Source organism: Dipteris shenzhenensis, chromosome 1 (genome assembly GCF_047967505.1).
Source record: "Dipteris shenzhenensis isolate YYH24624 ecotype China chromosome 1, Dip_SZ_1.0, whole genome shotgun sequence".
NCBI classification, from domain to species: Eukaryota; Viridiplantae; Streptophyta; class Polypodiopsida; order Gleicheniales; family Dipteridaceae; genus Dipteris; species Dipteris shenzhenensis.
Window position 1 is genome coordinate 28,506,127 of NC_141596.1, and position 14,898 is coordinate 28,521,024.

Sequence of the window (14,898 nt, forward strand, 5' to 3'; positions counted from 1 at the left end):
TTCAATGACCTATGGTAAACTTGACCTGTGGTAAGTTAACCAACCTTATCCACTCTCTAACCAAGGTTACGGTACCTGAGTTAACTGAACCAAATAAGATGATGTGGCATCTTCATGACCAAGCCCAAGGGTGTGAGGTCACCTGGGATAAGGTTCTTGCCACGTGTCTTTTTCCAAGGTTGGCCAGCCTTGGATTGCATAGAAAATCTGTGAGTCGACGGAGCTCAAAAACAGCGATAGAAAATCGATGGCATCGACGGAATTTTGAGTTGGAGCACCAATGGAGATCGCTGAGGTCGCCAAACGGACTAAAGTTGGCGATGGAAGCTTGGAGTTGTTGGCAACGGCGGCTGTCGTGAAGCTTCGTTGGAGTTTACAGGGTCCGTGGAGGAGAGGCTGGCTACGGTCGTTGTAGGCTTGTGTCGTTGTCGGTGGCTGCTGCTGAGAGGTCTTCGTCGTAGGCTTTGGAGCTATGGGTCTCTACATGTAGTCTTCACCCTCTCTCTCCTCGAAACCTGTGTTAAGAATTGCGAGAAAATGTTCTCGGAAGTAGCCTCGGAAAAGGTACTCAACAAGATGGTCAAGGCCGTAGACGATCCGCAAACACCGACCGTGGTTCGTGAGAAAGCACTGAAGCTGATCGAGTCATGGGGAGAATCCACTGAAGAGCTGTGCTATCTTCCTGTTTTCGAAGAGACCTACAAGGGCCTGAAATCAAGAGGGATACGCTTTCCTGGTCGGGATGTAGAGAGTTTGGCACCGATATTTACTCCTCCAAAGTCTCAATCTTCGCAACCAGTAAACAGGGAGGCAGATTTCAGTCTTGAAAACGCAGCAAGTTGGCAGAATGACAATGAGGTAACACAGGAACAGCCAAAGGAGGTATTTGACGTTGCAAGAAATGCTATGGAGCTCCTGTCCATGGTGTTAACTTCATCTCCACCACAAGAGACGCTTAAGGAGGAGATTACATCCACGTTAGTTGAGCAGTGTCGGCGATCACTATCCAGTGTGCAGAGAGTAATTGAGAGAGGAGGAGATGATGAGGCTTTGCTGTTTGAAGCACTGAATTTGAACGATGGACTCCAGCAAATACTTTCTAGATATGAAGAGATGCTCACAGCACCCACAATGCAATCTTCTCTCTCTCTCTCTCAATGAAATCTCTCTCTGTCTGCTGTCTCAAAACTCTCACAAAGCTCTCAAGACAAATACCTCTCACAAGAAGAACTGCAATGGACGAAAATATCTCACCAAATGGACGGAATTTTCTCTCAACGGAAGTGAAGGGAAGGATCTCACAATCACTCAAGAGGACTCTCAATCTCACAATCTCTCTCACACTCTCAAGAATCTCAATGTCTCAGCGGAAGACAAGGGAGCTCTGATACCATGACAAAATATGAAGAGGGGAGAGGAGAAGAGTGGAGATGAGGAGAGAGGGCACAGCTAGAGAGCACACCACAAATGACTAACTGTACACTAGAATTAGTTGAAAAAATAGAATATATACAAACCCTTTTAGGGTTAGGGTTAGGGGATCTAACCCTTTCCTTTATAGCACTCTATAAGGTTAGTGCTATGCACATATGATCACGTGATGGTGCTATGCACACATGATCACATGATGTTGAGTGTGAACTCTCAACAGTACACTGCAGTTTTCAAAAAGCAACGCCAAGCTTCTACGACTCACCCCAGCCTATCGCATTAAGGTGACAAAACTTTCAACCGCCACGCTTGCTATAAGCCTCTCTATAAGGGCAGACCTCGACCGATGCAAAGCAGCAAGAGGCTTCTCAACTTAGGTGCGGCTCCTCATTTAGAGAATGGCAGCAGCCTCCCCATTAAAGGGGTGTGATGGAATGTAATGCTTAGTCCTTCTTCAATTCCCCAGAATCATCATCTTGAGGGAAGGCCTACTTCATGATGTTGATCTTGAGGGAAGGTGTTGAGAAACCATACTCAACATCATGTGATCATATGTGCATATCACTAACCCAATACAGTGCTATAAAGAAAAGGATTAGATGCCCTAACCCTAACCCTAAAAGGGTTTGTATATATTCTACATTTTCAACTAAATCTACTCTACAGTTAGTCTTTTATGGTGTGCTCTCTAGCTGTGACCTCTCTCCTCATCTCTACTCTTTGCCTCTCCCCTCTTCATATTTTGTCACTACTCAAAGTATTACAAAACCCACTAATGAGGATCCTTGGGCATTTACAATTATAGGAATCCATGGAGTCCCTCATTGCTAGAAAAAAATCAAGCCCCTTCATTCTACCTGAATGTACCCGCTTTGATGATGGGAATGTCTAATTTCTATAGTAAATCAATCAAAAATTATAGCCCTCTGGATTTGAAGCTACTAAATTTATGGATAGGAATGTGTTGAAGATTGACATGTGTCATCTCCTAGGGGTATTAATGCATTGTAGGTGTTAGACCATCTTTTGATCCAATGGATAGGAACAACTGCATCATTGTGAACCTCACTTAGCACTCAATGTGTGTGGTAGGTATGCCTCTAGCTACTTAAATGCACCTAGCAATGGCTGGAAATCTCTTGCAAGTGTAGTTGGATTGGTGGGAGATCTAATGGTTAGAGATGGGCATGTCTTGTGAGCCCTTAGATGGCGTTGCGAGAGGCATGCATTCTGAAGCTCTGGATGACATTTTCCATCCTATGCATGAGAAGAGGGGAAGTAGCAAGCTAAGGGTGTCCACTTTTTGTTCACTCCCCAATCCTTAGGAGGTGGAAAAACAAGCTTTTTAGCACACAAAAATGCAAATCTCACCTACTTCCCTATGGATCTAGTCTTTGAAGTCTTCTGACACAACATCACAGCTGGTATAAACCAGTAAATGTGATGATTGATGTAGATGCACAAAATGGTAATGCTGCACAGAATTCACAGCAGCAATCACAAAATATCAGTGGACCTGCAGTGTCGTCTAGCAGTGGTTCACATACTTCGCCATGGACAGGCAGATTGAGATCAGGAGAATCTCCTCAAAGCAATGCAGATAGTGGTACGCAGGTATCACAAAAAGGAAAAGAGAAGGTAGATCAGCCCATGTTTGATGTGAATGCAGGTCACTCTTATGTGGATGGTGAATCCAGTGGCTCAGAGCAGAGCATTGATGATGAGTTGGGTATTCCTTCTGTTGTTACACCTGGAGTAAGGAAGACCAGGGATGTTTTGAGAGCACCTGGAAGTGAGCCTATTTTGCGCAGGTCTACCAGGGTTAGGTATCCTGTGGATAGGCTGAAATATGATGGATTTACAGCCATTCACTATGCCTATATGGTCAAAGTGATACAGGAACCAGAACCCACTTCTTTTGAGCAAGCCATGGGAAATGAAAAATGGGAGAAAGCCATGGATGAAGAAATGGATGCCTTGGATGCTAATGCTACATGGGAATTGGTGCCTTTGCCTAAAGGCAAGAATGCAATAAAAATACACCCAAAGTTTTCTGCTGAAGTCATCAATAAATGTGACAAAATAGTGACAGCCACCAATAGATGCAGCTTTAGTAGTCCACACATCAGAGTGGATTAATTCCAATGGCTTTTTACTCTCTTGAGCATGCCTAGGAAAAGGTTTCCATGCCTGTTTCCCAAATTAACAGGCTTCACAAACCTTGTGCATTTCTGCAACCTTGAATTTAGGCAATCCTGCAACAATATTTTGGGCTTGCATTGATTTAAGTCGTTGTATATTAACATGACCAATGCGTTTGTGCCAGATATCAATATCTGCAACTACACCGGTCCCATGTGCAAACATTGCTGCACTCAATTCGTCCGCATCCAACGTAAACATCCTGCCCTTCTTCTTTCCTTTTGCTATCAAGCGACCATTATTTTTCATATCCTCAACAAAGCATCCATGAGGATTAAATCTGATCTGCAAGCCCTGCTCAACCATCTGACCAACAGAAACCAGGTTCTTGGTGATGTTCGGGACATGAAATACATCAGACAAGTATTTCTTTTTCCCATCCTGCATAGACAAAGGAATTTTGCCAATCTGCACAATAGGATGTGCAGTATCATCACCAGTCTCCACAAATCCTAGTTTTTCCATTTTCCTTGCATTCTGCATCCATTCAGCATGACCTGTCATGTGGTTTGACGCACCTGAGTCAACATACCACACATCATTGCTTTTTTCTGCACTTGTCACAGAATTTGTCATATGCTGCACCATAAACAAGTGCTCATTTCTGTCATCACCCTGTCTACTAGAGGATGCATAATTCCCTTGCTGCAATTTTCCATTCATAATGTCATTCTGCTTTTTGTAGCAGTCTTTAGCCATATGCCCCATTTTGCCACAGTAGTAGCATTCAACATTGCTGTTTGCATTTTGGCCTCTCTGCCATCCACCACGACCTCTTTGGCTCCCCCTGCCTCTAGAGTTACCACGTCCTCCTGCATAGGACTGGTTTTCTTGCATTTGCTGCATATTCTGATTTCTACCACGGCCTGCAAATCGGCCTCCTCTACCTCTGCCAGCATTTGAGTAGAAGACAGCTTCTTTTGAAGTTCCTGCTGAAGAAGATGCACTACCATTTCTCTGCTCTTCAGAAATTAGAAGAGCAATTCACGGACGGCAATGGATGTCCGGAACTGTGCATAATCTTTTCCTAGACCATTCAAGGTCACAGAAACTAAATCGTCATCATCCACTGGCGACCCAATGGAAGCAAGTGCATCCGCAATTTTCTTCACCTTCATGTGGTAGTCATTGATGCTCATATTTTCTCTCTGCACATTATGTAGCTCCTGCTTGAGCTGCATTTTCCTGGCCTGCGTATTTGTGCTGTACATTCTAGCCAAAGTATCCCATGCCACCTTTGGCGTACTTGCATCCTGAATATGCACAATCATTGAATCTGAAATACTGATAGACAGCCAGTACATAACTTTTCTGACTCTCTCATGCCATCCTTTAAATGCCTGCATTTCCTGTTGATTGGGAACATTAGGAAGAACTGGTTCTTCTTCATTTCTTGTAATGAACTCCCAGTAGCCTTTTCCTATCAAGAAATTCGTCATTCTAAACTTCCATGCCTGGAAGTTGTTCTTGTCAAGCTTTTCAGTGACAATCTGTGAAAGGGAATCAGATGCCATTACAGAACACTGCAAAATATTCTGTCACTGCAAAAACACAGCTTTTGCCTCACACGGGCAGATCTGCAAAACTGACGAAAGTGGTATTTTACCACACAGTCACTTCCTAGTGACGATTTTGCATCAACAAGCAACAAGCATGAATCTGCAACTCCCAAAATTTCTGCACACAGGCATACGATGCAATTTCTGCGGCAACTTTTCACCGACTAGCCGAGTAGTGGTCGCACAGCAAAAACAGGGCCTTTTTTTGAGTGCCTGCGGAGAACTTCCGCCTCCAAAACGGGCCCCGAAATGACCTCGAATCAGAAAAATAAAGTCACCACGGGCTTTGCCCTCACCCGCAGCATATAATGCCCTCTCGCCACACCGCGAAGGGCGTCTCAATCTGAGACAGTGCACTCTTGCACTTCCAGCTGTGCTACCTGCAGAGATTTGCTCCCAAACTCGAAAAAGGAAAGCAACACTTGTCCTCTTACCAGGACACTGCGAACTTGGTTTGCTTTCTTGAGCTCCTTACCACGAACAAGGCTCTGATACCATGTGAAGATAGTGGGAGAGAGGGAAGGAGTCTCACTTGAGGCTTTCTCACAATCACAATGGGGGAATACACACAAAGGTGGAGGCTGAAAACAGTTTTCCTCTTCTTAGTTGTGAAAGCCAAAAGAACTCTAGTACAAAGAAAATAGAAGAACCCTATATGTGGGTCTCAAACCAAACTCAACTAACTAAGGTGGCATACTAACTGAGCCACAAACTAGAGTAGATAAGGATAGCTGTCATCCAGCTATTATTCGTGGGCGGTGTACCAACCGCATCTCCAGCTAACAAGTCGGTGACATAAATACACAATGGTCACCCTGGCATATCGCGAGTGGAGCTCGATATCTCAACATGGGGAAGGAGACACCACGTGTTGTATTCATTGACAGTTTTCGAGGGAAGCTGTACCGCTACATATGCCACTCGCACACTGCGAAATGGGAGGATCGTCAGTTTCGTGCATGTTTGAGGACATTTCCTACAGGGGTGGTTGTCTCAGTGGTGGACTTTGCGGAGAATTACACCTTTGCACCACAGCATGAGATCCAATCGGAGTATTATTTCTCCGAACAGGTGACGTGTGATTGAGTATTGATTTTTTCCCCGTGTCATTATATTGAATTATTTCAATAGTCATATTTTTTTTCAATGCCATATTGCAGGTTGCTATATTTGTGCACATTAGCTATCATCATGCACAGGCTCATGTGGATGGCATTGATAGCACCATGGACTCACGCGTCATTGTGCGAGAGTATCACTTTTACATTAGTGATGATCGATCGCATGATGCCCATTTTGTGCAGCATTGCTTCACTTTGCATGATAGTTTCTTGAGGGATCATGGTGTCACATGGCAGTGGTGCTGGATCTGGTCAGACGGTTGCGGTGGTCAGTTCAAATCCGCTAGACAGTTTTATTGGTTCTGCAGATGGCACCGTGAGACAGGCATTCCGATTACATGGAGCTACTTCGAGACAGGGCACGGTAAGGGAGAGCACGATGGTGCAGGTGCTTGCGTGAAGCGTGCTTTGCGTCGATACCAGTTGCGTCACAGTGCCGATCGCTTCAAGGATGCACATGATGTGGTGCAGTGGTGCAGCCAGCACTTATCCATTAGTGCTACCTCCTTGTTTCAGTCGCGTGACGATAGGGTGGTGAGCCGGTATTTTTGGTGCATGGACATTGGGTGTCTTGATCGGTCTAGGCCTTTTGATTGTCGTTCTGTGCCTGGCACTCTTGATTTCCATTCCATCAGGAGCGTAGGTGAGTCTCACCCCACGATCTTTTCTCGACGGTTTGCATGTTTTTGCTCTGCATGCATTGATGATGATTGGGGAGGGTGCTCCATGATACCATGGGCCGATCCATGGGTATGGCGAGTGCTTTCTCCCTTCCAGCCTTGGGAGGAGGTACATGATGATCAGGATGTGGGATTCAATTCCTCTAGAGATTATGACCAGCTTACATATATTTTGCGTATTGGTGATATCTTCGCGGTTATTGCTTCGGAGGGCAATAAGGAGGGTGTGGATTATTACTTGTTGCGATGCTCTATGCTGAAGAGTGTGCTGAATGAGGATACAGTGGATGGGCATGGGATGCACTTCAATGCTCATAGCATGATCGTAGGTGGCCACTATTTTCAGCAAATACAGAGGCGTGGTCGCTATATTGAGTTCCAGGAGTACATGGCGGATCAGGAGGTATACATGTATTCTCATCTTGTTGTTGGGATCAAGATTACTTTGAGTCGTGTTCGCACTCGCAAGGCGACGTCCACTCCACGATGGCGCCTTGCAGTGGCGGATCACGAGAGCATACTTGCAACTATTGGCATGAGAGCTGATCCTGAGGAGTAGCACATTACATATCATATTTTTTGGGATCATTAGTTGATCAGATTGATTTTTATTGGGTATCACTAGTTGATTACACTTTTTTGTATTCGATATGTATAGGCTCACTGTGTGACCGTACCATTGTAATTTTCATGGAGTCATATTTTGTATTTCACTATGATGGCTGTATACACGTTCATACACATCATTGTATTAGATTCTATTTTTTACATGATGTCCGATGTCTTCTCAATGGGATTTGTTGTGTTTGTAAAACAAAAAATTGTTTATTAGTAGTAATGTTGTAATTTGTTTTGTGCTTTAGGACATTTTAAAAACGTGACTAAGAAAATTCGCGCATGTACTAACGAAATACGCGTGTGGACTTACTTGTTGGGGATGAAACTTCGCACGACTCTTAGGCCACCCTAGACATACATCCACGCGAGATTTGGTCTGAACTGATTTGGTATGCGCCACGTGGAAGGTACAATGCGTACATTTTTACAATCCCTACTAGCACGACAACGTATGAGCTATGGCGCATGTACTAATGAAATACGCGTGTGGACTTATCTGTTGGGAATGAAACTTCGCACGACTCTTAGGCCACCCTAGACATACATCCATGCAAGATTTGGTCTCCAACTTATTGGTATGCGCCACGTGGAAGGTATAATGCGTACATTTTTACAATCCCTACTAGCATGACTACGTGTGAAAAATGGCGCATGTACTAACCAAATATGCATGTGGACTTATCTGTTGGAGATTAAACTTTGCACGGCTCTTAGGCTACCGTAGACGTACATCCACACAAGATTTGGTGCCCAACTGATTTGGTATGCGCCACATGGAAGGATAGCTGCGTACATTTTTACAATCCCTACTAGAACGACTACGTATGAAAAATGGCACACATACTAATAAAATATGCACGTGGACTTATCTGTTGGGGACGAAACTTCACACGCCTCTTAGGCCACCCTAGACATACATCCACGCAAGATTTGGTCTCCAACTTATTTGGTATGCACCACATGGAAGGTATAATGCGTACATTTTTACAATCCCTACTAGCACGACTACGTGTAAAAAATGGCGCATGTACTGACCAAATATGCATGTGGACTTATCTGTTGGAGATTAAACTTTGCACGGCTCTTAGGCTACCGTAGACGTACATCCATGCAAGATTTGGTGCCCAATTGATTTGGTATGCGCCACGTGGAAGGACAGCTGCGTACATTTTTACAATCCCTACTTCCCTACTAGCACGACTACATATGAAAAATGGCACACATACTAATGAAATATGCATGTGGACTTATCTGTTGGGGATGAAACTTCACACGGCTCTTAGGCTATCCTAGAAGTACATCCACGCAAGATTTGGTCTCCAACTGATTTGGTATACGTCACGTGGAAGGACAAATGCATACATTTTTACAATCCCTACTAGCACGACTACGTGTGAAAAATGGCGCACGTACTAACGAAATATGCACATGGACTTATCTGTTGGAGATTAAACTTTGCACGGCTCTTAGGCTGCCGTAGACATACATCCATGCAAGATTTGGTCTCCAACTGATTTGGTATGCGCCACGTGGAAGGACAGCTGCATACATTTTTACAATCCCTACTAGCACGACTACGTATGAAAAATGGCGCACGTACTAATGAAATACGCACGTGGACTTATATGTTGGGAACGAAACTTCACACGCCTCTTAGGCTACCCTAGACGTATATCCACGCAAGATTTGGTCTCCAACTGATTTGGTATGCGCCACGTGGAAGGACAAATGCGTACATTTTTACAATCCCTACTAGCACGACTAAACCCTAAACCCTGAACCCTAAATCCTAAACCCTGTTGGGGACGAAACTTCACACGCCTCTTAGGCTACCCTAGACGTACATCCATGCAAGATTTGGTCTCCAACTGATTTGGTTTGCGCCACGTAGAAGCAATCCCTACTAGCATGACTAAACCCTAAACCCTAAACCCTGAACCCTAAACCCTAAACCCTGTTGGGGACGAAACTTCACACGCCTCTTAGGCTACCCTAGACGTACATCCACGTAAGATTTGGTCTCCAACTGATCTGGTTTGCGCCACGTGGAAGGACAAATGCGTACATTTTTACAATCCCTACTAGCACGACTAAACCCTAAACCCTAAACCCTGAACCCTAAATCCTAAACCCTGTTGGGGATGAAACTTCACACGCCTCTTAGGCTACCCTAGATGTACATCCACGCAAGATTTGGTCTCCAACTGATTTGGTTTGCGCCACGTAGAAGCAATCCCTACTAGCACGACTAAACCCTAAACCCTAAACCCTAAACCCTGAACCCTAAATCCTAAACTCTGTTGGGGATGAAACTTCACACGCCTCTTAGGCTACCCTAGACGTACATCCACGCAAGATTTGGTCTCCAACTGATCTAGTTTGCGCCACGTGGAAGGTATAATGCATACATTTTTGCAAGCACCATTCGCAGCAAGATATCTCGGATAAATGTGTGCTGCTATGATGGGGTGCCTACAACGTAAAATATGCAAGGGGAGCCCTGATCATTGTCGCATCGCCTCGGTGTGACCATCCCAAAACATATCCTCCAAGGCCTGCCTGTGATGTGACTCACGCTCAAACAACTGTCGAATGGCTCTCCAATCCAAGCCACCACCAGTGATCTCCGCCTCAGCCTGTGCCTGAAAGCTATCCACAACGTCCTTAACTGTGTCCAATTGACCCAGAGCCTCAATAACTGAATCCAGACTCGCAACCAAGTGAGGGGGTGCCCTAGCATCCTGCAGTGCCCTCATCTCAGCTCTCAGCATCTCTATCTACATACGAATAGTGGTGCTAGAACCTGTGCGCTGGCTGGCGCATGCACAAAAAAAACACATGGAAATTAATATTCTATTTGGGTAATGAAAATAATATTCTATTCAATATGACTTATAATCTATTTACGTAATGAAAACTATTTGTACGTACTCCTTGATGAGGTAGGATGTCGTTGGGATCATCCTATGCACCTACCGGTAGATGGGCCAAATGTGTGGCTCAATATTAATCAATATTATTAATAATTCTTAATTTTGATTAGAATTTTTTCAAACTCTAGTTGTTGCATTTTTAAACTTAGATGTCTCAAATATTTTTTCCTTATATGTTTCCCTTTTTTTACTTTTTATCCAATATGAAACTTTTCCACATGTGGTGTAAGGACCACATTGTCCACTTATGGCCCCTATACTAAGGACAGATAGTGGAGAGGTTTGGTTAATAAGACCTTCTTTGAATGCTTTACTGCCTTGGGTTTGCAATAGATATGGAGGAGATAGAAGGATACCTAATACATTACTTTGAATGATACACAAGCAAGGCCCATCTAGTATTTCTCGGACTACACATTAAAAAAGAGAGCGGGTTCACACTACAGACCTTTTAAAGCGAGAACTTTGAGAAAATAATTAAGCCTTTTCAATATTATCTATTTTGGTTGGGCAATCCACCTCAACTAGTGGCCATTCCTACAGATCATCACTTGGTTCCCATGCTTGGGGAGAGAGGAGACCTTTGGACAATCATAAATTACGTATGTGTTTTCGATGCGCTGGTGCATTTACAAGATCCAATTAGCCATATGCTTATGCATCTAACCACTCTAGTGTTGGGGTCTTTGCCCATGTGGTGTGGTGTTTTAGGGATAATGTCCATGTGGTGTTTTATACAGCCTACTTACTCTACCTAAATTATGAAACAACTCTTAACCAACTATATAATCTATAATATTCCACATAAACGATGATTTTTTAAAAGATGGTTTTGAAGACTAAAATTTAAACGTTTTCTTGTTTTCTTGTTTTTAATACATGATTTTCTTATTTTAACAAAATTCTTATTTTCTTGTTCTTGATACATGATTTCTAAAAACAAAATTTAAACGTTATATTAAATTCAAAACTTCAGTAATTTGTAAACTTCACTTATATATTTTTTTAAATAGATTATTTTAAAAAATAAATTATATACTTTTTGACATTTAAATACTAACTTAAACTCTTATTTTCTTTTTTTTAAAAGATCATTTTTAAAAATAAAATTTAAACGTTTTTTTATTTAAATATAAATAACACTAATAAAAAAATATCTTTAATCTCTTTTTTTAAAAAGATGATTTCAAAAAACAAAATATATACATTTTCAGGCTTTAAATAAAAAATTACGTAATTCCAAAAATAATTAAAAAAACTTTAAAATGCATTTCAAATTTAGAAATATTTTATAATTATTCCTATAAACTAAAATTTAAACGTTTCTTTATATTAATAAAAATAGCACTAATTTAAACTTTAATCTCTTTTTTTTAAAAGATGATTTTAAAAACAAAATATTTACATTTTCACATTTTAAATAAATGATTACGTAATTCCAAAAATAATTTAAAAAAACTTTCAAATGCATTTCGATTTTAAAAATATTTTATAATTATTCCTATAAACTAAGATTTACACGTTTTTTATTTCAATAAAAATAGCTCTAATTTTAAAAAACAACTTTAATCTCTTTTTTTCCAAAGATGATTTTTAAAAACCTAATTTTTACATTTTCACATTTTGAATAAAAAATGCCTCATTAAATGTTTTTTAAATTTAAAATTTTCACATTTTAAATTATAAATGTCGTAATTCAAAAATTTAAAAAAAATTTACAAATGCATTTCAAATTTATAAATATTTTATAATTATTCCTATGAACATTTTTTTATTTAATAAAAATAGCTCTATTTAAAAAAAAAAATTTTTATTTTCACATTTTAAATAAAAAATGTCGTAATTCATAAATTTCAAAAAAACATTAAAATGCATTTGAAATTTAGAAATTTTTTATAATTTTTCTTATAAACTAAAATTTAATTAAATTCTACCAAAAAGAAAATGCTACATAAAAAAAACAGAAATATAGAACATTTTCACATTTTCAATAAAAAATGCCTCATTAACCGTTTTTTAAATTTAAAAATTTCACATTTTAAATTATAACTGTCGTAATTCAAAAATTTAAAAACAATTTACAAATGCATTTCAAATTTATAAATATTTTATAATTATTCCTATGAACGTTTTTTTATTTAATAAAAATAGCTCTATTTAAATTTTTTTTTTTCATTTTCACATTTTAAATAAAAAATGTCGTAATTCATAAATTTCAAAAAAACATTAAAATGCATTTGAAATTTAGAAATTTTTTATAATTTTTCTTATAAACTAAAATTTAATCAAATTTTACCAAAAAGAAAATGCTACATAAAAAAAACCCTACCTGGACTCTCCCGCTCCGGCTCCGTCCATCTCCGTCGATGTCCGTTGGTGGCTCTCCGTCACTCGCGCAATTCCGTGGAAGTCCCGCAAATCCGAAATCGGTGGATGAGAAGGAGCTCGATCGAGGTATGCGGAATGAGGGGGGTCGCTCTCCTTTTATTAGAAAAATTAGGGTTTAGCTACCTCGATCGAGGTATTCTGCATGCATGCCACGATACCTCGATCAAGGTATTGTGACATGCCCATACATCTCGGTACATCTACCTCAATTGAGGTATTGACATGCCACGATACCTCGATCGAGGTATTGTGACATGCCCATACATCTCGGTACATCCACGTCGATGGAGGTATTGACATGCCACGATACCTCGATCGAGGTATTGTGACATGCCCATACATCTCGGTACATCCACGTCGATGGAGGTTTTGAGATGCCACGATACCTCGATCAAGGTATGTCGGCAGCAGCCGGATGCCAAGTCATCGGTCCAGCATACCTCGATCGAGGTATGTCATCTGCCCTGTCGGCTGCCCTGTCGGATGGCACATACCTCGATCGAGGTATGCTAGACATGCCACCTTACCTCGATCGAGGTTGAGCTGGATTGCCAGAATACCTCGAACGAGGTAGATGTGGCATGTATAGGTGGCTTGCCAGCAAACCTCGATCGAGGTAGAGGCTCGGTCTGGTGAAAAAAGCCCAGTACCTCGATCGAGGTATTGGCTTGGCTCGGTTGTCCTCGTGTGTGATTTTCATTGGAGCTAATACCTCGATCGAGGTATTGGAGACCGAAGCAAAACCTTTGTATTTTCACTCGAGCGGGTGTCACACTCACCCGAAAGTGGTTCGGAAGTGGACACCCTTAGCTTGCTACCACCCAGAGACACACATTATGTACCATTGGATGGACTACAAGGCTCCAATGGATCCCATTACTCTTGTATGTGAACCATTAAATGGCCACTCTATGCATCTACTTAATCTAAATAATCGAACGATTAAATTTATGGAGTCTTTTGTGAGGCTTGAACCCTTGTAGTTGTTGCATATTACAATCAGGCTTTTCATAAGGTTAGGGAATCGCCCACCTTACTAATCAAAGCCTAATTATGAGACCTTTTGGAGTCCAAAGAGAGTCCAAATCTCCCCTAATACCAATGCACAAAAAGGGATATAAAAAGAAATCTTTCATACGCTAGCATTTAAAAGATCCAAATATAGCACGAGTATATCCGTAAAGCTTTGTAGAGTAGACTAATAATAATAGCTACACGTGGTTGATTTTTGGCCCTACTAAGGGATTATGGAAAGTATAGTGTTTTCTAGTGGACAACTTACAAATAGGCTATCAAATATGGTTAATGCTTCGGGTTACAAAAAATGTAGGGATTTTTTGGGTTATTTTTTTAACATTTAAAGTTTTGCATTAAATGCATACAACGAGATATATTGATTTTTCTTTACATTTTTGAATTCTTTTCAAACCTATTGCATCTATGATAAAGGGATGCACTTCCTTAGTATTTAATAAATGGACCCTCTCCCACTTATGTTGTTATTTCCATGGCTCATTCCAAACTGCCTCCTTGCACTAAATTATGGAGGATCCTCCCTCTTTTATTTTTTAGAACCAAGGGAGAGACCAGAATCTCCTTACCTCTAGGAGGCCGCAATATAGTGGTTTTGCCACCTTGTTATTATGACTTGAAAGATATGTACTTGCGCATTCAATTTATTTACCTCTACTGGTTTTGCCACCTTGTTATTATGACTTTGATGAAAGATATATACTTGTGCATTCAATTTATTTGCCACTTGTTACTATGACTTTGATGAAAGGTATATCCTAATGCATTCAATTAATTATAGAAGAAATGACATGATTGTTCTAAAGTATGATGGAAAGTTTCTAAAAGGCTGGCTAATTAAGTAGTAGCACTTTGGAGGATAGCGCAATCTTAAATAGAGAACTTTATGTGACCCAACCAACACCTAGAAAAGGATCTCCATTATTTATTCAAA

The 14,898-nt window shown here is 40.9% G+C and overlaps 1 protein-coding gene across 1 annotated transcript; it reads left to right on the top strand.

The window, feature by feature from the left end:
• The first annotated feature begins 499 nt into the window (after positions 1-499).
• LOC147905654 (TOM1-like protein 1) lies at positions 500-1,161 on the top strand. The gene has a single exon (XM_087372994.1). The coding sequence runs from the start codon at positions 538-540 to the stop codon at positions 1,159-1,161; it is 624 nt and encodes a 207-aa protein (XP_087229120.1). The 5' UTR covers positions 500-537.
• Positions 1,162-14,898: the final 13,737 nt, after the last annotated feature.

What these genes read in the sequence shown, in the direction of transcription:
- LOC147905654 (XM_087372994.1), top strand. Translation starts at nt 538, where the DNA reads ATGTTCTCGGAAGTAGCCTCGGAAAAGGTACTCAACAAGATGGTCAAG.